The sequence below is a fragment of the Molossus molossus genome, unplaced genomic scaffold (assembly GCF_014108415.1).
Source record: "Molossus molossus isolate mMolMol1 unplaced genomic scaffold, mMolMol1.p scaffold_m16_p_31, whole genome shotgun sequence".
Taxonomy (NCBI): Eukaryota; Metazoa; Chordata; class Mammalia; order Chiroptera; family Molossidae; genus Molossus; species Molossus molossus.
In genome coordinates this window covers 1,508,671-1,534,516 of record NW_023425368.1, presented here as the reverse complement: position 1 = coordinate 1,534,516, position 25,846 = coordinate 1,508,671, and the positions used below count along the sequence as shown (strand labels likewise).

The 25,846-nt window shown below is 64.0% G+C and overlaps 1 protein-coding gene across 1 annotated transcript; it reads right to left on the bottom strand.

Moving 5' to 3' along the window:
* Nucleotides 1–987: 987 nt before the first annotated feature.
* LOC118643200 (toll interacting protein) lies at nt 988–23,586 on the bottom strand. Its single transcript, XM_036281164.1, has 6 exons — nt 23,529–23,586; nt 9,848–9,997; nt 9,000–9,182; nt 8,028–8,180; nt 6,973–7,063; nt 988–1,446 (listed from the first exon to the last, which is right to left on the bottom strand). Exons 1-6 carry the CDS (start codon nt 23,559–23,561, stop codon nt 1,232–1,234), a joined length of 825 nt encoding a protein of 274 aa, XP_036137057.1. The 5' UTR covers nt 23,562–23,586; the 3' UTR covers nt 988–1,231.
* Nucleotides 23,587–25,846: the final 2,260 nt, after the last annotated feature.

Here is a 25,846-nt window from a genome sequence, read left to right as displayed (position 1 = left end):
TCACCCAGCCCGTCCCCCTGCTGTGGCTGTGGCCAGAGCATCTCCGGCCTCCCAGGAAGACTGCAGACTGCCGTCCCCACCACCCACACTGCGCTGTCGGACCCTGCACAGTGCTCAGCGAAGTTCCTGTCAGCAGTGAGCCGAGTCCCACACCCCTCATTTAACAAAGCAAATCGGTTACTTGTCACCAATGTTAGGTTCTGTGCAAGAGCCAGCCGAGGAGAGAAGCGGCCTGGTGATGACACCCCACCGAGCTGTGTGAAGCAGCAGGGGCGACAAAGGGACCCTCTGAGCTAGGGGCAGCCCTTCTCCGCTGCCAAGTGCTGGGGGAGGGGGAGAGGCTGGCTATCCGCAGTCAGGCTGAAATCTGTGGCTGAGGCCTGGCCAAGCCACACTGGCCTGGGACACTGGTGAGCAGCCACGAAGCACACCAAGGGAGGGCCACGAGTTTTCAGTTTGCAAGTTCTGTAACAACCCGAGCAGGTGGTAAAGGACCATGAGCCCTAAGTGAACAGGTCTATCCCGATGAAGTCACAGCACTGCGCCCATTAAGCAAAGCAGACAGATGCCCCAGCCTTTCCCAGGTCCGGCCGAGGAGGCTCCTTCCACAAGAGCACTCTTGGGGATGGAGGGGGACAGTGGGGGATGGAGGGGGACAGCGGGGGATGGAGGGGGACGGAGGGGGACAGGGGGATAGAGGGGGGCAGGGGGATGGAGGGGGACAGGGGGATGGAGGGAGACAGGGGGACGGACGGAGGGGGACGGGGACAGCAGGGGGACAGAGGACAGGGGGACGGGGACAGCAGGGGGACGGAGACAGCGGGGGGGATGGAGGAGGACAGGGTGACAGGGACGGAGGGGGACAGGGGGACAGGGACGGAAGGGAACGAGGACAGCAGGGGGACAGAGGGGGACAGGGGGACGGGGACAGCGGGGGGGGATGGAGGGGGACAGGGGGACAGGGGAAGGACAAGCAGCGGCACCTGATCAGGCGCGTCCCCAGGGGGAGAAGGGGAGCATCTGCTCATCTCCCTCCAGAGTGAGGAGGGCCCCGCCCCGGCGGACTGCAGAGCAGCTGCCCCAGACCGTGCGGCAGTTGTGGGAGGCGGCGGGAGGGAGGGAGGGTTGCGCAGGCTCTTGCACAGGACTCTTGTTGGGACAGTGCCCCGGGAACCCAGGGTGGGCGGTCCAAGGGCTGAGGCGAGGATGACTTGGCAGCGAGGGGCGTGGTCTAGGACTCCTCGCCCATCTGGAGCAGAGAGTTGACCGCGGCGTCCTTGTTCCCTCTCTGGGCTTCCAGCACGGAGCGGATCACCTCGCGGTCCATGTTGGGGAACATGTCCTGGATGGCCCTCAGGTCCTCCTCGTTACAGCGGGGCGGGGCGCTCACAGCTGCCGGGGGCAAGGCCATGGGCATCATGCCAGGGCTGCACACGGCGGGCACTCCTGCAAGCACAAGAGGGCTCGGGGAGGGCTGTGTCCGCAGAGCAGAGACGGGCTCTGGCTGAGGATGCCCCCTGGCATCCTGCTGGCCTCCTTGGGCCGACCAGCGGGCACCCCTGCGACACGCCCTGAACCCCGGAGGGACGGAGGGGCGATCCCCCGCACTGGCCTCCGCACCTCACACAGCTCCTTTCACGCGGGAGGGCAAGGCGCTCCCGGTCCGACCGTCCTCCTGGCTGAGACCACAGGGGTCGGAGCTCACTGCCGAGGCCACAGAACGAGCCCCCCCACTGGAGGGGGAGAGCACAGAACACCCCGCTCCTTCACCCACTGTGGAGACCCGCCCTCCCCTGGCCTCGCAAGCTGGAACAGCCTCCCACCCGGCACGCGTGGCAGCCTAGACCATACACTGCGCCCCGGAGGGGCTGCGGGCACCTGCAGACGAGCACACACACGCGGCAGCAGAAGAGACACTCACGGTGGCTCCGAGTACAGGGCGGGCGGGCAGGCCCTGCCCTCACCCCTCACAGCCCGCCCTCCTGGGTGAGAGGGCCGAAGCTCTGAGTCCCCTCCCAGCAGGGTGCAGCTCCCGCGGGGTGTGTCTGGGTCTGCGAGCAGGTGGGGAGTGAGCTGGGTGAGCGCTAACAGCGCACACTGCGCCTCAGGCCCTCTCTGCAAAGCAGCCTGCGTAAAACCCTCACCCTGTGACTCCAGAAACCCGCCCAGCAGGCCCAGGAGGCCGTCAGACCGAGGTGATTTCCTGCCCCTTTCTGGGTTCAGAAGATGCCGACAGCAGTCTGACAGTCGGCAACGAGGACCTCGGGTGCTGAAGCTGGGGGCGCCGGCTGCGGGCAAGGCTGTGCGGGCACACTTCGACACGCGGCCAGCGCCTGGGCCCGAGGGGACAGGCACCTTCTGCGGCACAGCACAGAGGGTGCAAACCCCTGCCGACCCCTCTGGCCAGGCCTTGCCAAGCACCTGCCTTCACACCGGAGTCACCACCTCAGCGCGGGTCGTCCAGACAGGGGGGTCGTCCAGACAGGGAGGTCGTCACCCTCCACAGGTGAGTCGGGTGGGATCAGCTCACCCAGGTGGGACCATGAGCAGAAGGAAAACCGACCTCAGCCTGGGGGGGACAGCAGGTCACCCAGATCCCACCTTCCTCCCTGGACAGAGGACTCAGGATTGGGTGGCTGCCTGTGCCATCACTGAGGCACGTGCCCCGGACTGAAGCACCTCTCCTGGGGCCCTAAGCCCACGCACATGGTTGAGGGCCACCCCCACCCCAGACAGGCGTCCGGCAGGGTGCCCTGGCTCCGCCTCCTCACCAAGGCCACAGACCTGCTCTTCCCACAGGGACCCCCAGGAGGGGGAGGGGAGGGAAGGGCAGAACTCCAAACTAGGAGGCCCTGCAGCATGACGGCGCCACACTGAGACACCGTCCTCTGCCGACTAAGAACAGCCTCCGAAAGCCCAGGTCAAAGTGACCTTGCAGAGCACGGTCATGGCCTCCTGAGCACAGCTGGCTGCCTCTCCCAGACGGCCAGGGCGTGTGCCCGCACAGGGCAGGGCACGGCCAGGCCGGGGCCCTGAGCTCCTGACAGGGCCACAGGACGAGTCCACACCCACAGCGGGCACAGCGGAGACTCCAGCCAGGGTGACTCCTGCAGTCCCAGCCACAGACAGGGCGACACGGGCCCTCCCGTCGGAGAGGGGCCCTCGCGGGCACACGCAGAGCACGGGCACCAGCAGGGCTGCGTCCAGGCACTCAGCACACCTCTCCTCCCGCCCCGCACGTGCGGGGAGCCAGGCAGGAGCCGCGCCCTGCACTTGCAGAGGGAGCCTGAGGACGTGGCTGGGGTGGTGGAGGGCTCAAGTCCCCCCAAAGGGGCACATGGCACAGGAGAAACCTACAGGATCGCCAGGCCCCATCCCAGACCCAGTCTGACAAGGAGCCTGGACCAGCAAAGGGAGGGAGTTCCCAGTGAGTCTGGGAACCGAGGCTCGACCCTCGCTGGGCCGCATGCGGCAGTGCTGGACGAGGCCGTCTGCCTCCAAGTCCCTGCTGCGGTGACTCCAGCTGGGAGATGTGATGGGCGCTGGCTGGACGTCTCCCTCAGGCGGGGTCCAGGCTGCCGCCCCTGCCTGGGGTGTCAGGGGAGGTCTCGGGGGCCCGCAGTGATGCCACGCGGGCCTAGGAAATAGATGGGACGTGGGGGTGGGGCCAGGGCATCAAGTGGGCACCTCAGTCTCAGAGGTGCAGGCAGAACCTCTCTCGTCCCCTCTGCAGACTCTGTCGGGACAGGGCTGTTTCAACATGGACGAGGACGTCAAAGGAGAGTTGCCCTCAGAGAAATCTGCCCTTTCCTAGAAGGGACACCTCAGGGCGAACGTCACAGGCATCTACAGAGAACTGAGACGGGACCGCAGAGACACACAGCACATCTCATCTCTTTCTTGAAAAGCTGACTTCACGTTAACCACACACATGCAGGTGCGGGCGACCGTGAGGACGAGCCATCCCCGCAGACGTGGGAGCTCCTAGGCGTGGTGGGGAGCAGCCTGTGCAGAGTGATCAGGGAGGTGAACGCACTGGGCGGAGTGGGCTCGCACCAGCAGTGATCAGGGAGGTGAACGCACTGGGCGGAGTGGGCTCGCACCCAGCAGTGATCGGGAAGGTGAACACACTGGGCGGAGTGGGCTCGCACCAGCAGTGATCAGGGAGGTGAACGCACTGGGTGGAGTGGGCTCGCACCCAGCAGTGATCAGGGAGGTGAACACACTGGGTGGAGTGGGCTCGCACCAGCAGTGATCAGGGAGGTGAACACACTGGGCGGAGTGGGCTCACACCCAGCAGTGATCGGGAAGGTGAACGCACTGGGCGGAGTGGGCTCGCACCCAGCAGTGATCAGGGAGGTGAACACACTGGGCGGAGTGGGCTCGCACCAGCAGTGATCAGGGAGGTGAACACACTGGGCGGAGTGGGCTCGCACCAGCAGTGATCAGGGGGGTGAACGCACTGGGCGGAGTGGGCTCGCACCCAGCAGTGATCAGGGAGGTGAACGCACTGGGCGGAGTGGGCTCGCACCCAGCAGTGATCGGGAAGGTGAACACACTGGGCGGAGTGGGCTCGCACCAGCAGTGATCAGGGAGGTGAACGCACTGGGCGGAGTGGGCTCGCACCCAGCAGTGATCGGGAAGGTGAACACACTGGGTGGAGTGGGCTCGCACCCAGCAGTGATCGGGAAGGTGAACACACTGGGTGGAGTGGGCTCGCACCAGCAGTGATCAGGGAGGTGAACACACTGGGTGGAGTGGGCTCGCACCAGCAGTGATCAGGGAGGTGAACACACTGGGTGGAGTGGGCTCGCACCAGCAGTGATCAGGGAGGTGAACACACTGGGCGGAGTGGGCTCGCACCAGCAGTGATCAGGGAAGTGAACACACTGGGCGGAGTGGGCTCGCACCAGCAGTGATCAGGGAGGTGAACACACTGGGTGGAGTGGGCTCGCACCCAGCAGTGATCGGGAAGGTGAACACACTGGGTGGAGTGGGCTCGCACCAGCAGTGATCAGGGAGGTGAACACACTGGGCGGAGTGGGCTCGCACCAGCAGTGATCAGGGAGGTGAACACACTGGGCGGAGTGGGCTCGCACCCAGCAGTGATCAGGGAGGTGAACACACTGGGCGGAGTGGGCTCGCACCCAGCAGTGATCGGGAAGGTGAACGCACTGGGCGGAGTGGGCTCGCACCAGCAGTGATCAGGGAGGTGAACACACGGGGCGGAGTGGGCTCGCACCAGCAGTGATCAGGGAGGTGAACGCACTGGGCGGAGTGGGCTCGCACCAGCAGTGATCAGGGAGGTGAACACACTGGGCGGAGTGGGCTCGCACCAGCAGTGATCAGGGAGGTGAACACACTGGGCGGAGTGGGCTCGCACCAGCAACTGCTGTCCTTGCAAATCCGCAGACACAGACACACACGGAGGGACCTCAGGAGATGGAGCAGACACAAGGAGCACCGTCACCAACCCAGCCACGCCTGGATCCCCAGAGCTGGACAAGGCAGGAAGGGCCCTCCCCCCATAGCCCTGTGACCCCTGACTTTGGACTCTGGCCTCCAGAATGGTCAGCAGAAACACCTGCTGATCTGAGCCCCGGTCTGTGGGCTGTTACAGCTGCTGCTGAACACAAGACCTCCACTGCCCCCTGTAGGCCACCTGGTGCTCCTCAGACCTCCAGCTCAGGACCCTCAAGGGCAAATCTCACGCAGATGCTGTCTCGTGCTCTGGGGCGGGCACACTGACACCTACATGCAGGTCCTCGGCTAATCCAACCACAACCAGAACCCCGGGGGGACAGCGCCTCAGACCGGCTCCCCCAGGCCGGTGTCCCCCTACCCCACCCCCACGCCGCCAGCCCACTGGCCTTGCTGAGTGCTCTGGAGGCCCCACAACCCCAGCGAGGCGCCTCTCCCCCTAAGGCCTCCTCCTCGCCCGCTGGAGCACGGCAGCTACTGCCTAGTCTCTGGCCACCGTGGTCCCTTCCTGTGGGCTGGGTCTGTCCTGGCCGCAGGCCACACTGTCCAGCTCCTTGGCAGAAAGTGCTGGTCCCTGTCTCAGGGCAGCGTCACCCCAGGCAGAATGCCCTGACCCATGTGGGAACCTCTGACTCGGGGTACAGCTTCCTGGCTCCATTTCCCATCCTTCCCTCGCAGGGCTGGCTTAGGGTTAGGATGAGGGTGGTCCTATCAGACCGACGCCCATGCTGCCCCAACCCTGAGGCAGCACCCCAAGCACGAGCCGCCTGGGCCCTCGCCCGGCACATCTGCCTCCTCTGCAGTGCCCTCCCCCGCAGATCTGACCACTTCCGCTGGCTGGACTCCGGCCTTTGCCTCCTGTGTGCAGCGGGCGACCACGCTCTGCTTGGAGCCCAGCTCCCCGCCGCACGGCAGACACGGGGTTCACCATTTCCCTCCTCTCGGGGTCGCGGTCTCGCACTGCCTGCCAACAGCTGCTGCCTCGGCTGGCCTGCCGTTTACGGCTGTTCATGGCAGAAGGCTGGCTGGGCACAGGCCGTCACAGCAGAAGTGCGAGGGGACCAGCAGCCGAATTCAGGCCTGAGCGCAGACACGAAGGCTCCACGCGGCCTGACGCTGCTGTGCGGCCGGAGCTGCTTGCTCGTAACGGAGAGCAGCTCACAGAGGTCACTCCACGTGACCAAACAGTCTCGTTACAGCAAACGGTTCACTCCACCAACAGGACCATGGTGCTTCGTTATGGTAACTCACGTACCAAGATGTTAAGAATCACATTTCCACATTCCGTAAACTTCAACTCATCCTACTTGTGCCAGTGGTCAGGGGAAGCACATTCTGTCTCCTACACACACGCAGAAACCCACACGCAGAAACACACACGCAGCCTGACCCTCGCTTCTGGCAGGTGCTCAGGCACCTGGAGACCCATCCCCACACCCCTCAGAGTTCCACCACCACCCCAGGAACCACCCCGGGGGGAGTGGCACTCACCTGTGATGGGCACGTAGCCAACGCCCTGCTGGTACACGGTGGGCATCAGGACCACAGGCTGAGGTGGCATCACCATGGTCGCCGGCAGTGACTGAAACACACGTGACGATCAGGGTCACAGAGCACAGCACACGTGGCCCCTCCACGTCGGCCTCAGCGAGCCCTGCAGTCACAGCACAGGGCCCGGAGCGAGTCTCACGTGCGGAGTGCCCCCGGCACCAGCCCTCACCAGCACCCTAACGTGCTCTTCTGCTGCGGCTCAGGTGAATGACCGGGCCGAAAACGTCGCCAGACCCACTGGACCAGGCCACCCAAGATGTCACGGAAGGAGAGCGTGGCCCAGAGCGAGCACGTGTGAACTGCCGGCCAGGATGCAGCCGTCCTGAGCCTGACGCTTAATTTGCTCACCTGGTGTGACAGCGGCTGTGTCTGCACTAAAGGTCTAAGGAAAACTCACGAGAGAGCCACGCCGCGGCCGGGACTGGCTCTACAACAGGCGGGCAGTGAGCAGGGGCGGGGCCCACAGGACTGCAGCCCCACGGGGCCCACACCTGCTCTCTCCTGGCCCGCCCGCTGGGACGTTTCCATAGAAAAAGTGACGGAGACCACAAGCTTCCTCAGTGACACAGGAGGCGGTGGGAACCCAGGCTCCCGGACCAGAACCCTGCCTGACCATCAACTGCCTCTGCTGTCCCCAAGGATCCCCAGAGCGGCTGGGTGCTGAGGAGCAGCCAGGCCCCGAGACGCTGGCCCAGCAGCCAGTTCTGCTGCCCAGTCCAGAGGGCCAGCGCCATCCCCCCTCAATCCCCGTGCAGCCCCGAGACACCTCACTACTGCACAGGAAGCCCTTCAAGGCCATAAGGGAAGCCACACCCCGAAAGGTGGGGCGTGGCCCCGTGGCGTGGCCCCACGCAGCACTCTCCTGCACTCCCAGCAGAACAGGAAGGGCAGGGGCTCTCGTGACCACGCCCGAGGCTCCGCTGAGCTAGTGTAGAAGGTGCCACTGGCCACCTGGGGCTCGTGCGGAGCTGGGCCGCCTGCCTGGGGACGCTCACCGAGAAGGACATGACCAGGTTGATGACGCCCTCCTTGTCGTCACCCTGCCGCCCGCTCAGGCAGTGCCACTTGTCCTCCACCTCGCCCTGCTTCAGGGCCTCGGAAAGCGTGACGTGTGTCCAGGCGATGCGGTCGTCCATGGAGAAGGCTCGCTGCGGGCCCCACAGGGAGAGGCAGTGAGACTCCTTGCCCCTCAAGTGCTCCCCACCCCTGCCCCTCAGACCACCTCCTGAAGCCTGTCCCCATCAAAGAGCCCCACCCTGGGACTGGCCACCTCTGCACGCGGGGCACCTTCAGCCCCAGGCAGTGCATCAACAGACTCCAGCTGCCTGGAGACTCAGGCCACCCCCCACCAGGCGGGGAGTCCCCCACAGGCCCCAGAGCCCGAGGCACAAGCGCAGGAAAGGAGGAGCTCTCGGCAGTGACCCTCCCGAGGAAGCAGAGGAGAAGAAGGTCAAGGCAGGGGCACAGGGAAGGGGCCAGCTCCCCACCCTGCCTCCCACGCTTTCCCTCCGAGCTCCCTGCCGGGCGCCCCAGGGCAGGAGCTTCCAGACAGGCGGCCAGAAGGCCAGGCTGAGGAAGGGCCCCCTGCGCCCCTCCCCCTGCGCCCCCACACCCCTCCCCTCCCCCCTCTGCCCCTCCCCCTCTGTATCCCACCCCCTCACCCCTCTGCCCCCCTGCACCCCTCCACCACTCCCCAGGGACACTCGGGCAGACTGCCTGCAACTCACACCACCAAGAACCCTGGAGACACCGGCCACTGCCCACCCACACCCCTCACAGCAGGGCGCCCGCTAACTCGTGCGGCCTCCGGGACGAGCTCCGCATGCAGCTGAGAGCCCACAGCACACTTTCCCTGCCCGGGGACACCAGGTCCCTGGAGCGGCCTCAGGAGCCACAACTCGGGGTCTCCCTGCCCGGTTCGGCCACGCTGGCAGCCGGTGTGGCTCAGGGACAGGAGCCGCCCTCACCTCGTCAAAGATCTCCAGGTAGAAGGAGTCCACGCCCGGGGGCACCGTGCAGTGAATGACTTTATTCCAGCGCGGGTTCTTGGCGCCGTTGTGGGCCGTGGGCGTCTCGTACACCGCGTAGCCCAGGCGCAGCCGGCAGTATGGGTCCATGCGGGTCATGCCATAATTCTTTGCCAACTTGGCCTGAAATAAAGCCAGTGTCAGAGAAATGAGAAACCACACCACTGAGAGCGCAGGCCACAGGCTCTCCGCCCCTTCACCGCGCTATTCCCAGCGTCTTCCGGGCCAGAATGCAGAGGGCACCAGCCTGGGTCACAGGAGGGCGCGGAGAGGAGGGTCCACCTACTTTAAAGCAGGTGCCTCAGGTGTGAGGGCCCTGTGGCTGCGACCCCGTCAGCACACACTGAAGAGCTGAGTGTCTGTGCTGCCGGCACTGGACGCCTTCACCCAGGTCCGCAGACTCGTGTCCGCTGCGTCTGACCACGCCCACAAGCCGGCAGCTCACAGAGACCCTTCTTCACGCTTCACAGACAGCTCCACCTCCCGACTGTCCTGGGCCTCGCTGGCACAGCCGGCCGTCAGCGGGGCCCCTGGCAGGCAGACTCCCTGCCCTCTGCCCGGCCTCATCGGGACAGCTACGTGTCCCCACCCGCCTGCTGCCCTGAGCAGGGGCAGTAAACGCTCATCACTAAGTGTAAGCATCTGGGGCAAAACCCTGGGTGTCCATCAATATTCCTCACAGACGTTCTTTTCGTCAGGTGTAACTGAGGACAACGGGCACCAGGAAAAGCTCCATCTGCCGACACAGCCCTAGGCCCCCACCGCCTTCCCTGCCCGCGCAGCCCGACCTGCACCACGGTGATGTTGAGGCGGTCCACCGTGCCCAGCGCCCCTCCGTACTGCAGCTGCTGGGCGGCCTGCGCGTCCAGCTGCACCTGCTGCTGCTGCTGCGTGGGCGCGATGCGCAGGAAGTCGTGTGGGAGCTCGCCGATGTACACCTGTGGGAGGAGACGCGCTAGCAAGGCCGGGCCACGCAGGGCGGCCCCGGTTCCCGTTACTTTCAGGACCCAGGTGCCCAGGCTGCACTGGACCTCAGTTTCCTCATCTGTACAATAAACGGTCACTGGGGTCAGGCATCCAGCTTGGGGACCCCAAACACCACCTCGCCCGTGACCACCAGGCCACCAGCCGCTGGTGAAGGAGCCTGTCCCTCAGCGGGCACGGGAGGGCACCAGCTGTGAAGGGGCCTGTCCCTCCACGGGCACGGGAGGGCACCAGCTGTGAAGGGGCCTGTCCCTCGGCGGGCACGGGAGGCCACCAGCCGCTGGTGAAGGGGCCTGTCCCTCCGCGGGCACGGGAGGGCACCAGCTGTGAAGGAGCCTGTCCCTCCGCGGGCACGGGAGGGCACCAGCTGTGAAGGAGCCTGTCCCTCCGCGGGCACGGGAGGGCACCAGCTGTGAAGGAGCCTGTCCCTCCACGGGCACAGGAGGGCACCAGCTGTGAAGGAGCCTGTCCCTCAGCGGGCACGGGAGGGCACCAGCTGCGAAGGAGCCTGTCCCTCAGCGGGCACGGGAGGGTACCAGCTGCGAAGGAGCCTGTCCCTCCGCGGGCACGGGAAGACACCAGCTGTGAAGGGGCCGACCCTCCGCGGGCACGGGAGGGCACCAGCTGCGAAGGAGCCTGTCCCTCAGCGGGCACGGGAGGGTACCAGCTGCGAAGGAGCCTGTCCCTCCGCGGGCACGGGAAGACACCAGCTGTGAAGGGGCCTGACCCTCCGCGGGCACGGGAGGGCACCAGCTGCGAAGGAGCCTGTCCCTCAGCGGGCACGGGAGGGCACCAGCTGCGAAGGAGCCTGTCCCTCAGCGGGCACGGGAGGACACCAGCTGCGAAGGGGCCTGTCCCTCCGTGGGCACGGGAGGGCACCAGCTGCGAAGGAGCCTGTCCCTCAGCGGGCACGGGAGGGCACCAGCTGCGAAGGGGCCTGTCCCTCAGCGGGCACGGGAGGGCACCAGCTGCGAAGGAGCCTGTCCCTCCGCGGGCACGGGAGGGCACCAGCTGCGAAGGAGCCTGTCCCTCCGTGGGCACGGGAGGGCACCAGCTGTGAAGGAGCCTGTCCCTCAGCGGGCACGGGAGGGCACCAGCTGTGAAGGAGCCTGTCCCTCCGCGGGCACGGGAGGGCACCAGCTGTGAAGGAGCCTGTCCCTCAGCGGGCACAGGAGGGCACCAGCTGTGAAGGAGCCTGTCCCTCCGCGGGCACGGGAGGGCACCAGCTGCGAAGGAGCCTGTCCCTCCGCGGGCACGGGAGGGCACCAGCTGCGAAGGAGCCTGTCCCTCAGCGGGCACGGGAGGGCACCAGCTGCGAAGGAGCCTGTCCCTCAGCGGGCACGGGAGGGCACCAGCTGCGAAGGTCATGCTGCCCCAGAAAGAGATGCAGGCCCAGGTGGGCTCAGTGGACGGCGTCACGGGTTGCTCTGGGTGTCACAAGCTCTGTCTACGTGCCCGTGACCCGGTTTCACTGGGCCACTCCAAGCGAGGTCTGCTGATTACAAGGCACTGGCCCACATGGCCGCTGAGTGGGGACCCGAGCCCCGAGCCGAGGTGACGGGGAGAACCTGCGGCACTGACACGTCCAAACGGTCACCTAACATCAGATTAGAGACGCCCGCACGGCACAAAGGGGAGGGTGGGTCACAAGAAAGCGCCGAGACCTCGCCCTGGGCCTCTCGCCGCAGCCTCTGTCCACCGGAATCCTGATGCAGAGGAGGAAGGAGCCGGAAGGGCCTGGTTCCCGGGCTGCAAGACACGTCCCAGGGGATGTGCCAGGGGGACCATGTACCCTGAGGGAGACGTGAAAGGCTCCCAGAGAACAGTGCTCCAGAAACAGTGGAGGAGACACGTGAGAGCCAGTGCAGACGTGAGGCAGCACCCTGGAGGATCCAGGGCAGAGAGGAGCAGGGAGGACGGCTGTGTCCCTGAGCCAGAACACAGGGCTGCACAGCAAGGCGACTGGCCGGGGGGAGGGCTGGGGACTCAGACAGCGACGATTCTGCTCCTGCCTGGGCAGGCTGTGTAGGGCCTGGAGGAATCATGGATTGAGAAGTGCCCAGATAAAGGAGCCAATAAATGCCCGTGGAGGGGAGGAGCTGGGAGACCATGAGACAGGAGGCCTGGCTGCCGGGGGACCAACGGGAGCCACAAGGCCCACGCACTACCTGGTCCCTGCGAGAAGGGGGCCATCGACCTGTGGCACCCTGGTTCCCCTCAGCCCGAGGGGACATCACAAAGGGACTCCTAGTTGAAATGCCCAAAAGAAAGCCCGAGAGTCAGTGTGAGCTCTGGCAACCTCAGGCCAGATGCCTGCTGGGCTCTGCACTGCCCAGGGATGCGTTCTCGAAGGGCTTGCTGGCTCCAGAGCCGGCAGAGGAGCTGGTGTGGAGAAAAGGCCCCAGCCCCGGGGCTGTCCCCAGACACTGTGCACCCGACCAGGGCCTGGTGCTCCGGTCACGGTCCCCTAGAGAGCAGAAGTACACTCTGCAGGTCACCCTGCACACAGACCCTGTCGAACAGGGACAAGGGGCCAGAGGTGTCGCCGGCAAGAACACCTCACACCTTCCCTGCCCTAGAGTCCCCGCCCGGGCGGCCCACCTCCGGCGCTCAGAAGCCCGACAGCATCAGCGGGTGCCTGGGGACCAGGGTTGCCAGGAGGAGTCGGCCCTCCCAGGGGGCCCAGCACCCGTGCTTCCCCAGGTATTTATGTGGCACAGGGCCCAGCAGGTCCCCAGGGCTGGTCCTGACAAGAGGGCCCCCTTTCGGGTGACAGTGTGTGCCACACCCTCCAGGAGGACTAGAATGCCCGGGGTGTCACAGCTCAAGGCCGCCCACCCCCAGCCCTAAGGGAGCAGAAAAGTGCAGTGAAGAGGCTGGGTTGCCGCCCCCCCCCCACCTCCCAGAGCGCTCACACCCAGACCGTCCCAGCCGAGTCTGGACCGGATGCCCTCTGTCAGCCACCCAGAGACCACGGACAGGCTCCGCTGGCAGGCGCCCTCGCTGGCCTGGTCTGTTCACCGTGGGCGCAGGAGCACACCCAGCCCCGCGAAGGGACTGATGCACAGGCCTCCTTTCCCTTCCCGGAGGAAGCGCCGCCGCCACAGGCCACCTCTGCAGCCAAGGACCCAGCAGGGACAGGGCGGCGGCGGGACAGTGAGACGTGTGAGCACAGTGAGTGGTGAGAGGGACAAGGGGATGGGGGGGGTGGGGAGACGGGGGGGACAGGGGGCGGGGAGATGGGGGACGGAGGCGGGGAGATGGGGGGCAGGGGGACAGGGGGCAGGGAGATGGGGGGGAACAGGGGGGCAGGGGGTGGGGAGATGGGGGACGGGGGACACGGGGGACAGGGGGACATGGGGACTGGGAAGAGGGGACGGGGTGGGGGTCAGGGGACAGGGAACAGGGGATGGGGACAGGGAATGGGGGACAGGGGCTAGGGACAGGGGGATGGGGGACAGCGGGACTGGAAACGGGGTGGGGTACAGGGGGCAGGGGACAGGGGACGAGGCGTTCACAGATGTGGGTTCAGGCAAGGCCTTCCGCGTCCTGCACGGTCCCCACTCCCTGTCTGCCCCTCACTAGACAGGGACTTGCAGGTGCTTGTCCCTTCTCACTGAAGGCTTCTAGGTTTTCATTGAAGAGAACACAGCCGCGTTTCAAGAGAAAAAATACGATTATATCAGAAAGTCTAAGTATCTAGTGTTATTTTTCAACGAAGACTAAACTACAGAATTGTAAGCATGAAATGAGGGTTTCGACATAAACTGACGGTGCAAAGGGAGCGAGGGTCGGGAGAAAAGTGGAGCGATCTGGCCGACACCTCCTCGGCCAGGTGGTCACGGCCACCAGCAGCAGTGACAGGCCCGGTGAGGAGGACACCACACCCCAAGTGAGGGACGGTCTACCCACCCTGACCAGTGGTCACTGTCAGGTCCGAGACCACAAGGCCAGTCTGAGGACACGGTTCTGGAGTGCAGATGACTAAGCAGCCACGATGGCCAGAGGCCCGGAGGAATGCAGGGCAGTAGGACGGCCACATGGAAACGGGACCCCTGGGCCGACCTGGAGTCGGCAGCAGAGCCAGGGCTCCGACGTGAACGCCGCACCAGCGACGGGACGCGGACAACAGGGAGCCGGCTGGGGCAGGCAGCTCTTGCACAACTGTCCCTCCAACCCAGAATCACTCCGAAACCTAAAGTGTGGGAAACAAATTTAATTTCACCTGGGAAAAGGCAAGGGAAGGAAACAGCCCTCTGTCTCAGGAGGCAACAAGCCGGAGGGGACAGGCCCGAGCCTGTGAGCCTGGGGGACAGGTCTGCCTGCAGCCGGGGCTCTCAGTCCAGACGGGCAGGTCCAGGTCCTCAGAGAGCCACCTGCTCAGTGTCTGCAGGTCACACGCACACCCCTCTGGGTGCCAACGCGAGCCCGTCACCTCAGTGACCGCGCTGGGAAATATCACCGATAGACACGAATTCTCTTTTTTTTTTTTAAGAGAGAAGGAGACAGACAGAAACACTGATGAAAGAGAACATCGACTGGCTGCCTCCTGCATGCCCCTGACTGGGGATTGGGCCCACAACCTGGGCACGTGCCCTGACCAGGATGACACTCAACCACTGAGCCTCACCACCTGGGCATGAATTCTTAAGGTGTGTTAACACTTCAGTGCTGATCTGAACACTCATTCTGCCACATGTGATGGGGAGACGTCTGAACAGTCACAGCAAAGTATACGCTTCACTGGCCCAGACTGGGGGAGAGAGGATGCTTGGCCTTGACAACAGTGAGCAACGGCTCACGTTGTGACATAGTCTGGCTGGCACTTACACCGTGAATATACTGAGTTCAGTACGAACAAACAATTTTAAACCCTCGTGTTAAGACCCAATGGGCCCACTTCCGGGCTCACTGCTACGGAACCGCTCACACAGGTCGCTTGCTGCCTCATCGCTGTCCTGTCACAGCCCCAGGAAAGGGGCACGTTCACCACGGGCACCTGGTCTCCTGGGCCTAGGTGCAGCACACGCAGAGACCCATGCAGCCTTGAACAGGGAGCTGTCCCTGAGCCTCCCTGTCGTGGGTGCCTGGAGGAGAGGGGCAGCATGACCTCTGAGCAAAGACCACAAGGAGGTTTTATGTCTCAAAATATTAAGAAATTGCCCTGCCAGTTTGGCTCGGCGGTTAGAGCACTGGACTAGCTGTGAGCCGAAGGGTTAAGGGCTTGATTGCCGACCAAGGGCACGTGCTGGCTTGCACGTACCTGGCTTGCACGTTTGATCCCCAGCCCTGGCCAGGGTCCTGAAGGAGGCAACCAATCCATGTGTCTCTCACACTGATGTTTCTCTCTCTCCCCCTCCCTCCCTTCTACTCTCTAGAAATCAATAGAAAAATATCCTTGGGTGAGGATTAACAACAACAACAAAAAATTCAGAAATTAACATTCAAGTTTGAAGTTCAGTGGGGGAGGGGCGGCGGGGAGACTGTTCCAATCCACTGACACTGTGCCGCCTGCTGGTCACTGCTGAGCGCACAGCTCACCTGCCTCACTGCGCGCGCGGGTTCAGCCCGAGCTGCCCCCACACTGGAGAAGCACAGAGCTCGCATTCTATGAGCTCTGGGTTTGACCTTCTCTTAAAACCGAGAGCTACTTTGATAAATATTGTCTATTTTCAAAACTGCGATTTCACATTTCCTAAAGCGGCTGGTTTTCTCCCCACGCGTCCCTCCTGAGAGGAAGCCAGAGCTCCTCCGCCGAGGGCACCTTTTCCAGAAAGAAAAGATTTGCAATCTGGTTGTTTAAAATGGGCACTTTCTTCAAGTCCAGACGTGATTGACCGAAACAGCATGACCTCTTCATCGTGGGATGTCGCCCTCGCCCCCACGCCGGTCAACCCAGTCGAATGGGAAGAACCACGGCCACCAAGGCCACCCCTCTGCACACAAGGCTGGGCCCAGCACAGCCCTCCCGCAGCGGCCCCGCCCAGACGCGGTTGGCATCCGCACTGGCTGGCGGTGGCCCTCGGCCTTCATGGCTGTCCCTCCAAGGAGCCACTGTCACTGCCTCAACGCCACCCGCCGTGGGACTCCAGCACGCAGGTGTGCTGTGTCCGCAACGCGCGGTCTCCACGAGAACAGCAGGGACGCTCACCCTCTAACGCGGGTCAGGAATAACTGACTAAAAACTTAACTTGCGAATTAGATGAAAAACAAAAAAACTTCTAACGCTTAGCTTTATTTGTTAAGCAACTTTTTTTTTTTTATCCTCACCTGAGGGCACGTTTCCATTTTTTGTTCAGATAGAGCGGGAGGGAGAGAGAGGAAGAGAGAGAGAGAGAAACATCGATGTGAAAGGGACACATCGAGTGGCTGCCACCCGCACGACCAACCAGGGCCGGGGACAAACTGCAACTGAGGTACGTGCCCTTAGCGGGAACTGAACCCGGGTCTCTCTGGACCGCAGGCCGACGCTCTAACCGCTGAGCCAAACTGGCCAGGGCTATTCAGCAACTTTTAATGTAATGTATTTACTTGTAAATTATAGTACAGCAAATTCCACACAAATTAGTAGTTTACATAAATATCATAGCTGTAATAAAAAAAAATAACTCATTACTTTCCAAAAAAACTAACATATCTGAAAAAATTCCCCAAATATTTTCAGTGGCCGTAACTTGTAACTTCTGTTTGTTACGAGAAATGCTCTTCAACTAGCTGCCAGGCTCCTTCCAGCACGTAGTGACGCCCGTGGAATTAAACGATAAAACATAAGTGGTTTTCACTCAGTCTCCCAGTGCACGCTGCGCCCATGCGAGGATCAGACACAAGTGCGGTGGGAAGCGGCCCCACCCAGGGGCGTCCACCTCTGACCCCCCTGCACCTGAGCTCCCGGGTCTGCACCTTCCTGAACTCGATGGCACTGTGATGCCACGAAAACCTGAGGGAGCAACGACCCTCTGAGGGCCTGAGCTCAGGGGGCCACAAACCACCGAGGAACCTATGTTTGTTCTGTCTCCTCTGAGAACCCATTTCCGTGCTCTGGGGCCAACACACCCTGGTGCTGAGAACACACGTGCTGAGGGCTCTGGAGTCCCCACAACCTGGCCCAAGGAGGCACTCCTGCACCCTAGACATGTCCAAAGCTAATCACACAGCTCTAGGTGGACATGATCCCACTGGAACCACGACGGGGAGGGCTGGGCCAGGCTGAGACCTAAAGGGACAGAGGGTTACAGCAAACAGAAGCTCCCACACAGGCAAGCTGCAGCCCGCAGCACACACAGCACCCGCAGCACACACAGCACACACAGCACACACAGCACACAGCACACACAAGGCCAGAGCGTCTGGCTGTGCCGGCTCTGCTGCAGCCCGCAGCACACACAGCACACACAGCACACACAAGGCCAGAGCGCCTGGCTGTGCCGGCTCTGCTGCAGGCCGCAGCACACACAGCACACACAGCACACACAGCACACACAGCACACACAAGGCCAGAGCGTCTGGCTGTGCCGGCTCTGCTGCAGGCCACAGCACACACAGCACACACAGCACACACAGCACACACAGCACACAGCACACACAAGGCCAGAGCGTCTGGCTGTGCCGGCTCTGCTGCAGGCCACAGCACACACAGCACACACAGCACACACAGCACACACAAGGCCAGAGCGTCTGGCTGTGCCGGCTCTGCTGCAGGCCACAGCACACACAGCACACACAGCACACACAGCACACACAGCACACAGCACACACAAGGCCAGAGCGTCTGGCTGTGCCGGCTCTGCTGCAGGCCACAGCACACACTGCAATCTGTGCGCACGGAATGGAGAGCCGCGGGGTGAGGCTGAGCAGAGGAAGGAGAGGAGACGCATGAGACAATGACCACAGTTCCCCAACCAAAATAGCATGTAAACACTGACAAGGCCCTGGCCGGTTTGGCTCAGGGGTTAGAGCTTCAGCCCGTGGACCAGAGAGTCCCGGGTTTGGTTCCCACTAAGGGCACGTACCTCGGTTGCAGTTTGTCCCCAGCCCCGGTTGGGGTCGTGTGGGTGGCAACCAATCGATGTGTCTCTCTCACATGGATGTTTCTCTTTCTCTTCCTTCCTCTCTCCCTCCTGCTCTATCTGAAGATGAATGCAAAAATGTCCTCGGGTGAGGATAAAATGAATAAACAAACACTGACAAGAACATGCATGATTTTAAAAGGGGTCCCTACTGCCCTGGCTGGTTTGGCTCAGCAGTCAGAGCGCCGGCCTGCGGACCAAAGAATTGCGGGTTCGATTCAGGTCAAGGGCACATACCTTGGTTGCAATTCGGCCCCCGGCCCTGGTTGGGGTTGTGTGGGAGGCAACCAGTCGATGTGTCTCTCACATCGATGTTTCTCCCTCTGCTCCCCTCTCCCCTCCATCTGAAGGTAAATGGCACCCTCGAGTGAGGATGTAGAAAACATTTTTGAAGAGGCCTCTACCAGGAACTCCGCGGTCCACAGCCTCTCGTCCCTGTGCGTGAGCCTGAGAAGGAATGTCCTACCCTCATTCGAGTGACACAAAACCAGCCAGCCAGAGGCTACCGGGTGTATTCAGGGCCGGACAGATGCCGGTGCAGCAGGCTGGGCACAGTGCTGGGGGCACAGGCCAAGCGGTGGGCACGGGCGACCAAGGCCTTCCATGTGCGTGTGTGAGAGTCAGACCACCCTGCCGGGAGCCGTCGCTGCTCTCCTGGCGCCCATCTGCCAGTGCGCGGGTGTGGAGAAGCGCAGCCGGGACGTGGTGGGGCAGGCCACGGGGAAAGCACCCTCTGAGCAATGACCCGAGCTGCGTGGAGCATCAGTCATGCACATACAGGGGAGGAGCAGTGAGGGGGAGGGAACTCCGGTGCACAGGCCTAACCAGGAGCCTGTCTGGCAGGTTGAGGGACAGCAGGGACGTGGCTGAGACAGACAGTGAAGGGCGATCAAGAGGCCAGAGGACCAAGGGCCACAGAGGCTGAGACAGGGATGTGCCTGGCACCTGACTGCAGGGTGTGGCAGCAGGTGGACCAGCCTTGCAGTGTGAGCGTGTGGGTGGGGCAGAGGCTGGGACAGAGCCGGTGGTTAGACCTGCTCAGCGGGCAGAGCCTGCAGGACTTCCCCAGGGGTCGAGAGGCAGCAAAGGCTTCCCCAGGTTTTGGCCTGAGCAACGTACAGGATGGAGCTGCCATTAAATGGGGGGAGGGGGACCACACCCACGCACAGTGGGGAGGTCCAGGGGAAGGAAGGAGCTGTTCTGATCCAGGTGTCCAAACCACTCCAGAAAGACAACAGGGCGCGGCAGAGCACATGGACCTGTTCAGGAAGGGGGCCAGATGGGGAACGGGGGTGCTGTAGCCCTGAGACCCCGAGAGTGAGGACAGAGAGGCGAGGAGCTGCAGGAGCTGTGGCAAGAAGCCCAAGTGAAGACCGTGACTCACAGCAGGGAAGCCACTGTCACCAAGCCCACAGGCGGCCGGTCTCACCGGAGGAGTCTCCAAACACGACAAGCTGCTGCTGTGTCGCCTGCCTCGTGCACTGGCCCACCACCTGCAGTCACCACCCTCAGTCCCTCAAAGTGCAGGCAGCTTTCAGGCCTCCCGGGGCCTGGTGGCCGCAGCTGATGCGGCCCCAGTCCTGCACAACCAACTGCCCTAGCTCCCACCATCCAGCAGGTGTGGAAACAGAAGGAACCGGGAAGAGGCATGGGGGGTGGTAAACAGTGTGCACAAAACTTGAGACAGGACGGCCACAAGGAACAGCCGTGTTGCTTGAGAAATGGAAAGTGACTCAGGGACCCAGCAGCTCAAAGGCTGGGGTTCTCCCCACAGGCCCGGCCAGGGCAAGCACTGTGTGCAGGGTCAGTCTGTCGGTGAGAGCAGTTTGCACACAAGGACAAAGAGGCAGAGCGGGCAAGCGACCAGCTGGAGAGCTGACTGCCAGCACCCAGTTCACACTCAGCTCCCGGGTGGGTTTAGGACAGAGCAGAGCAGTGCCCACCGGAAGAGGCTGTTCGCTGCGGCAGAGCCGGGAGGTGGACCCTGACTTCTCACAGCGTGGGCCCAGAAGAGAGAGCAGAGGAAGGTCATGCACTGCGGAGAGGGGACTGTGCACCCAGAATGCCAAACACAGCAGAGGCCTTTCGAGAGCCCGGCCTGACAACCGTCAAACAGCACCAAGAGTCTGCCCCTGAGGACACTCTGAAGGATAGCTGGAAGCAAGGGTGGTCCGAAGGAGGGCTGGGCAGCAGGAGGCACAAGCGGTGCGCACCCCGGACACACACTGGCTCACACAAGGCACACCTCTTAGGACGGCTGATCACACCTGACAGACCGGGGACGAGGTCGCCGGAAGTAGCGTACAACCAGGAGAGAAACATAATGGTTGACCCTAGATCCTGATATGTCTTCATGTTAAATTTTTAGAATAATCATAAAGAGAACAAAAATGTAATAATGTATATATTCTCCAAGCCAGCAAAGAACAAAAGAGTGAATTTTAAAAACCTGTATGTACTCAATTCAAAACGGGGCAGAGAAAGAAAGAAAAAATAGGACAAACAAAAGCACAAAACTTGTTTAAAGATGCGTGTGTATCTCTGACGATACAGGTTGACCCTGGGCCCTTATCAGCTTGGACTTCACGGGAGGCTTGCCAAGAGCTGACGCTGCCCTGACGGAGCCTGGGCAGCGCCCCTCAAGCTGACGGGCAGCTCTGGGGTCCACAGCAGCGTGGCCCGCACTCCTTCCGAGCTCTGGCGGAAGGCAGGGCCTCCACAGTCTTACTCCTGGCGGGTGCCTGGCGGGTGCTCTTGACAGTCTGTGAACTAGACAGAAACACTGGACAGAAAAAGGGTTGTCGCCACAAAAATACTAGCACTGTTAGAATCGGGGCAAACAGCATGGAGCTGGGACACCCTCTGACTGCTCAGGGGCTAAGCAGCACGTCTCCTGGAACGTAAGGGACAAGCCACCTCGGCTCTGCTGCTGGGATGGAGCAGAATCGAGGTGCTTCACTGATTCCCACACCCGTCTCCTCCGGCCCCTGGGGACCCCAGGCAACCGCAAAGGAGGCCCTCTAGACCTACCAACTCCCCGCCCTCCTTCACACGCCAGGGACCTGCCCGTCACTCCTCTACTGCGGGGGCAGGAGGCAGTAGTCAGACTTCACAGTCAGTCCCAAGTGAGTGAGTCCAGGCTCTGGGCTCCCTGGGCCTCGGCTGAACCTCCTTGCTGCCCAGCCGGGACCTAGCGCAGCGATCACTTGCCAAATGCCGCCTCCACCAGCACTAGCTGGCATCACAGCTTCTTTCTGGGGGCAGGCCAAGTGCCCCGGCTGCCCCTGCCTCCTCGGCACCCAGTGCACAAGTCACTGCACCCTGGCTAACGGAGAAGTCTTCCGCCCGGCTCTGCTAACTGGCAAAAGGTCCTTCGAGTACTGGTTGACCCAGAGGGCGTGGGTTGGGCAGGAGGGGTGGAAACTACAGTGTGCGCGCCAGGCAAAAATGTTTCTTAAAAACTGACACTGTAGTCACCAGATAAAACTCAAGGGCCACATCCATCGGCTGCCACAGCCCCATCTGGAAGGGCGCTCTGGCCATGCCTGTCCTCACTCAGCACCAGCACCTCTCCTGGCCTCCCCGCAGCCTGCACACCCACCTCAAGCAACCTCTGCTCGTCTCTCAAGCGTCAGGTTCCTCCCAACCTGACTCCCTCCAACCCCGGCCCAGGGCAGGCAGCCCGCTTCCCACCTAACTGGGAGAAGACCCGCAGGCCGCTTGTGTGGTCCAGTGCACACCGGAGGCCCGCAGCAGACACTGCCCAGTGCTGCCCTAGCGTCGTGCCCAGGCACATTGGCTGAGGGAGTCCCACCTGCCACCCAGGCGAGGGCACTGCCTGCACCCCAGCAGCTCTGCCCAGCCCGACCGTCACTGCACGGGCACGGGTCGCACAGAGCACCCCGGCAGGCGTGCTGGTGACACACGGACAGAGCGCGGGGCGGCCCCCAGAGCCCGGGAAGTCAGAGATGCACCGGGGACCCCGACGCGCAGGCTCCACGCGTCTGCACATTGACACCCGGCCCGCTCCAGGGTCAGCCGAGCTGAAGCCCCCCAGGAAGGCGCCCGCGGGGAGGGCAGCAAGCCCAGGTTCGGGCTCCGACCCGCCCGTCTGGTGCCAGGGCGGCCACCCCGCTGCGTCACCGGGGGAAGAGGGAGGCAGGTGCGGCGCAGCGGGGGTCCCAACCCGGCCCGCCACGGGCTGTTCCCACGAGAAACACGGGACTGCGCGTCGGGGCCACGCACAGCCCCCCAGGGAGGCTGTGCCCCGGGGACCCCGCGGGGAGGGCTCCTCCCCAGCCAGAGGGGGGAGCGAGACGGTGCCCACGCGGTTCGCGTGCCCGGGCCACGTCCAAGTGGCTGCGCGTTCGGGGCTTCCCGGCCCGTGACAGTGGCCCTGCGAGCCCGGCTCTGCCCGGGAAGGGAGGGCGGCGGCGCGCGTGGGGTCCCTCCCATCCGGTACCGGGCCGTGGGGCTCTCCCATCCGGTACCGGGCCTCGGGGCTCTCCCATCCGGTACCGGGCCGCGGGGCTCTCCCTTCCGGGCACAGGCCGGGCTCCGGGCTCCCGGTACCGGGCCGCGGGGCTCTCCCATTCGGTACCGGGCCGCGGGGCTCTCCCTTCCGGGCACAGGCCGGGCTCCAGGCTCCCGGTACCGGGCCGCGGGGCTCTCCCATCCGGTACCGGGCCTCGGGGCTCTCCCATCCGGTACCGGGCCGCGGGGCTCTCCCATTCGGTACCGGGCCGCGGGGCTCTCCCTTCCGGACACAGGCCGGGCTCCAGGCTCCCGGTACCGGGCCGTGGGGCTCTCCCATCCGGTACCGGGCCTCGGGGCTCTCCCATCCGGTACCGGGCCGCGGGGCTCTAGGCTCCCGGTACCGGGCCGCGGGGCTCTCCCATTCGGTACCGGGCCGCGGGGCTCTCCCTTCCGGGCACAGGCCGGGCTCCGGGCTCCCGGTACCGGGCCGCGGGGCTCTCCCATTCGGTACCGGGCCGCGGGGCTCTCCCATCCGGTACCGGGCCGCGGGGCTCTCCCATCCGGGCACAGGCCGGGCTCCGGGCTCCCGGTACCGGGCCGCGGGGCTCTCCCATTCGGTACCGGGCCGCGGGGTCTCCCATCCGGGCACAGGCCGGGCTCCGGGCTCCCCGGTACCGGGCCGCGGGGTCTCCCATCCGGGCACAGGCCGGGCTCCAGGCTCCCCGCTACCGGGCCGCGGGGCTCTCCCTTCCGGGCACAGGCCGGGCTCCGGGCCCCCGGTACCGGGCCGCGGGGCTCTCCCATCCGGTACCGGGCCGCGGGGCTCTCCCTTCCGGGCACAGGCCGGGCTCCGGGCCCCCGGTACCGGGCCGCGGGCCGCCCTCCACCCCGGGCCATCGCGCGCGGCCTCCCGCATTCGCAGACCCGCCCGCCGGAGCCTCACCGGCCCGCGCTGCGTGCTGACGGTGGTCGCCATGCCGCTCCGCCGCCCGCGCCGCGCCCGCCGAGAACTGACACGCCGGCGACCCTCTCTCCGGAGCCTGCGACGCCGCCAACGGTCGTCCCCGCGAGGCCGCTGCCGCCACAGTCAGCTGACGGCCGCCCCGCCCCCGCGCCCTGCACTGCGCAGGCGCGGCGTAGCCACGCCCCTTCTTTTCCGGCGCCGCGCACGCACGTACGCGCGCCCCCGGCTGGCGCCTGCGCAGTCGCTCTCTCACCCATTCCCCCCTCCCCCCGCCCGCGGCGTCATCCCAGCGGCCGCACGGCCCTGGGGTCTAGCGGACCCCGCGCCCTGGCTGGGGAGCCCCGAGCTGCTCAGGAGGCGGGGACCCGCGGTGCCCCTCCCCCCCCGGCGCCCCCGTTGCACCGCGGGGCGGGGCCGGAACCGCAGAACCAGCTCAGCACGGCCCGGGGCTGCGTGACGACGCTGAGTTGCTTTGCGTAGACAAGAACCAAAAACCTCAAGTCACGCGCCGGAAGCGGCGCCCGGGAGCGACCTTTGACCTCTAGCGGGACCCACAGGCCCAAGTCGGCCGGTCCCTCCCGGAGGGGAACTTGAAGTCGGCGGCTCCGGTGGAGCAGGTGCGCCGCCGGGGGGCCTGTGCTGAAGCCGGTGCCCATCTGGGGCCACGGTACCCCGTGAGCGCGCCCGCCGCGCTTCCGCAGCCCTGACCGCGACGCCTGAGCGCCCCTCCCAGCCCCCAACCCGCCTGCTCGGCCCTGAGCACCCCGCCCTCTCCCAAAACGCCGGGTCCTGGGGTCGGCCCCAGGAGCTTCGGGCCGTGAACCCGGTTAGGTACCAACAGCCCTCGGACTGAGGGTGGCCTTGCCCGGAAGCCCCGGGAAGGAGGATCCGCTGGCCGGGAGCCGTGGCCTGGGCCTGGGGCCGCCAACCACCACTCCGGACGCGGGAGCCCCAGCCCCGCCGAGCACCGCTGGTCACCGGCAGCGAACCGCTAAGCTGGGCCAGGGGCAGCACCAGTGACTCTGGGGAAACTCTCCACTTTGGAGTCACGCAGTGCAGAGGGTCCTGATCTCAGCCAGCGATGGACAGTCTCCCGCAGACCACGCCGGCGAGCCTCCCCAGAGAAGGAGGACGTGGCCGTTGAAGGGTTGGAGAATAAATAGGCAGACAGCACTAGGCCAGCTGTTACCCCAGGCCCTTGATTTACCCCGAATTCACCTGGGAGGAGGAGCACTTACATTGAACCGTGTAAAGCGAGGAGTCAAGCTGAAGGAGAGAGGAGTGTGGACTGGGAAGATGGGTGCTCCGCTGTAGGAGAAACAGCAGCGGCCACCACCTTACCTTCACAGGGGACGTCATCCAAGCCTCACTGCCACCTGCAGCAGGGTGAAGCCTTACCTGCCACAGCGCCTTGTTGGGAGATGACCAACATACACAGAAAGTGCGGCTGCGACTTCCCCACCCGTGCGTCTGTGATGAGGCCTAAGCTCATCATGGCTGCTGCTTCCATCACTCGCGTCATGGCCCCCTTATTCTCCGCCAGGCACCTCGGCTGGGTCTGCCCGGCTGCTGGGGTAGGGTATTCCTGCCAAGTCTCCATCAGAGAAGGAAGGGAAGCGGCCTCCCTTCCGCTGGGCCTGCTGCTCTGCTGTGGAACATAAGAGTTTCACAGAACACCGAGCTCAGACAAGGCCACCCAGGCCCCGATGCAGCGGCACGAAGCCACAGTGGCTCTGTCCTCATGTGTGAACACAGGCAAAACATGACACCATCCACGCCGAATGACATCATCTCCCTTTCCGGCTGGTATGACTGCCGCTGCTTACCAGTTACAGGGCAAACCTGCCCCTAGTCTTCCCTCCTAGATAAGAATTAAGAAGCCTAACTGTAGCCCTGGCCGGTTTTGCTCAGCGGTTAGAGCGTCAGCCTGTGGTCCAGAGAGGCCCGAGTTCGGTTTTTCCTTTCCCAACTGCACCCGCGGCAGCGCTCTCCTCAGCCTCAGCACTTTGTCCCGCTGGTGACTTGTCTATTCCCGAGTTCGGTTCCCGCTAAGGGCACGTACCTCGGTTGCAGTTTGTCCCCAGCCCTGGTTGGTCGTGCGGGTGGCAGCCACCCGATGTGTCCCTTTCACGTCGATGTTTCTCTCTCTCTCTTCCTCTCTCTCCCTCCCACTCTACCTGAACAAAAAAATGGAAGAATGTCCTCTGGTGAGGATAAAATAAAAGAAGAAGCCTAGTTATAGAATTACTGCTGCTTCTGACAGCAGAACCCCGGTTCCTTAACCTTCCCCATCATCA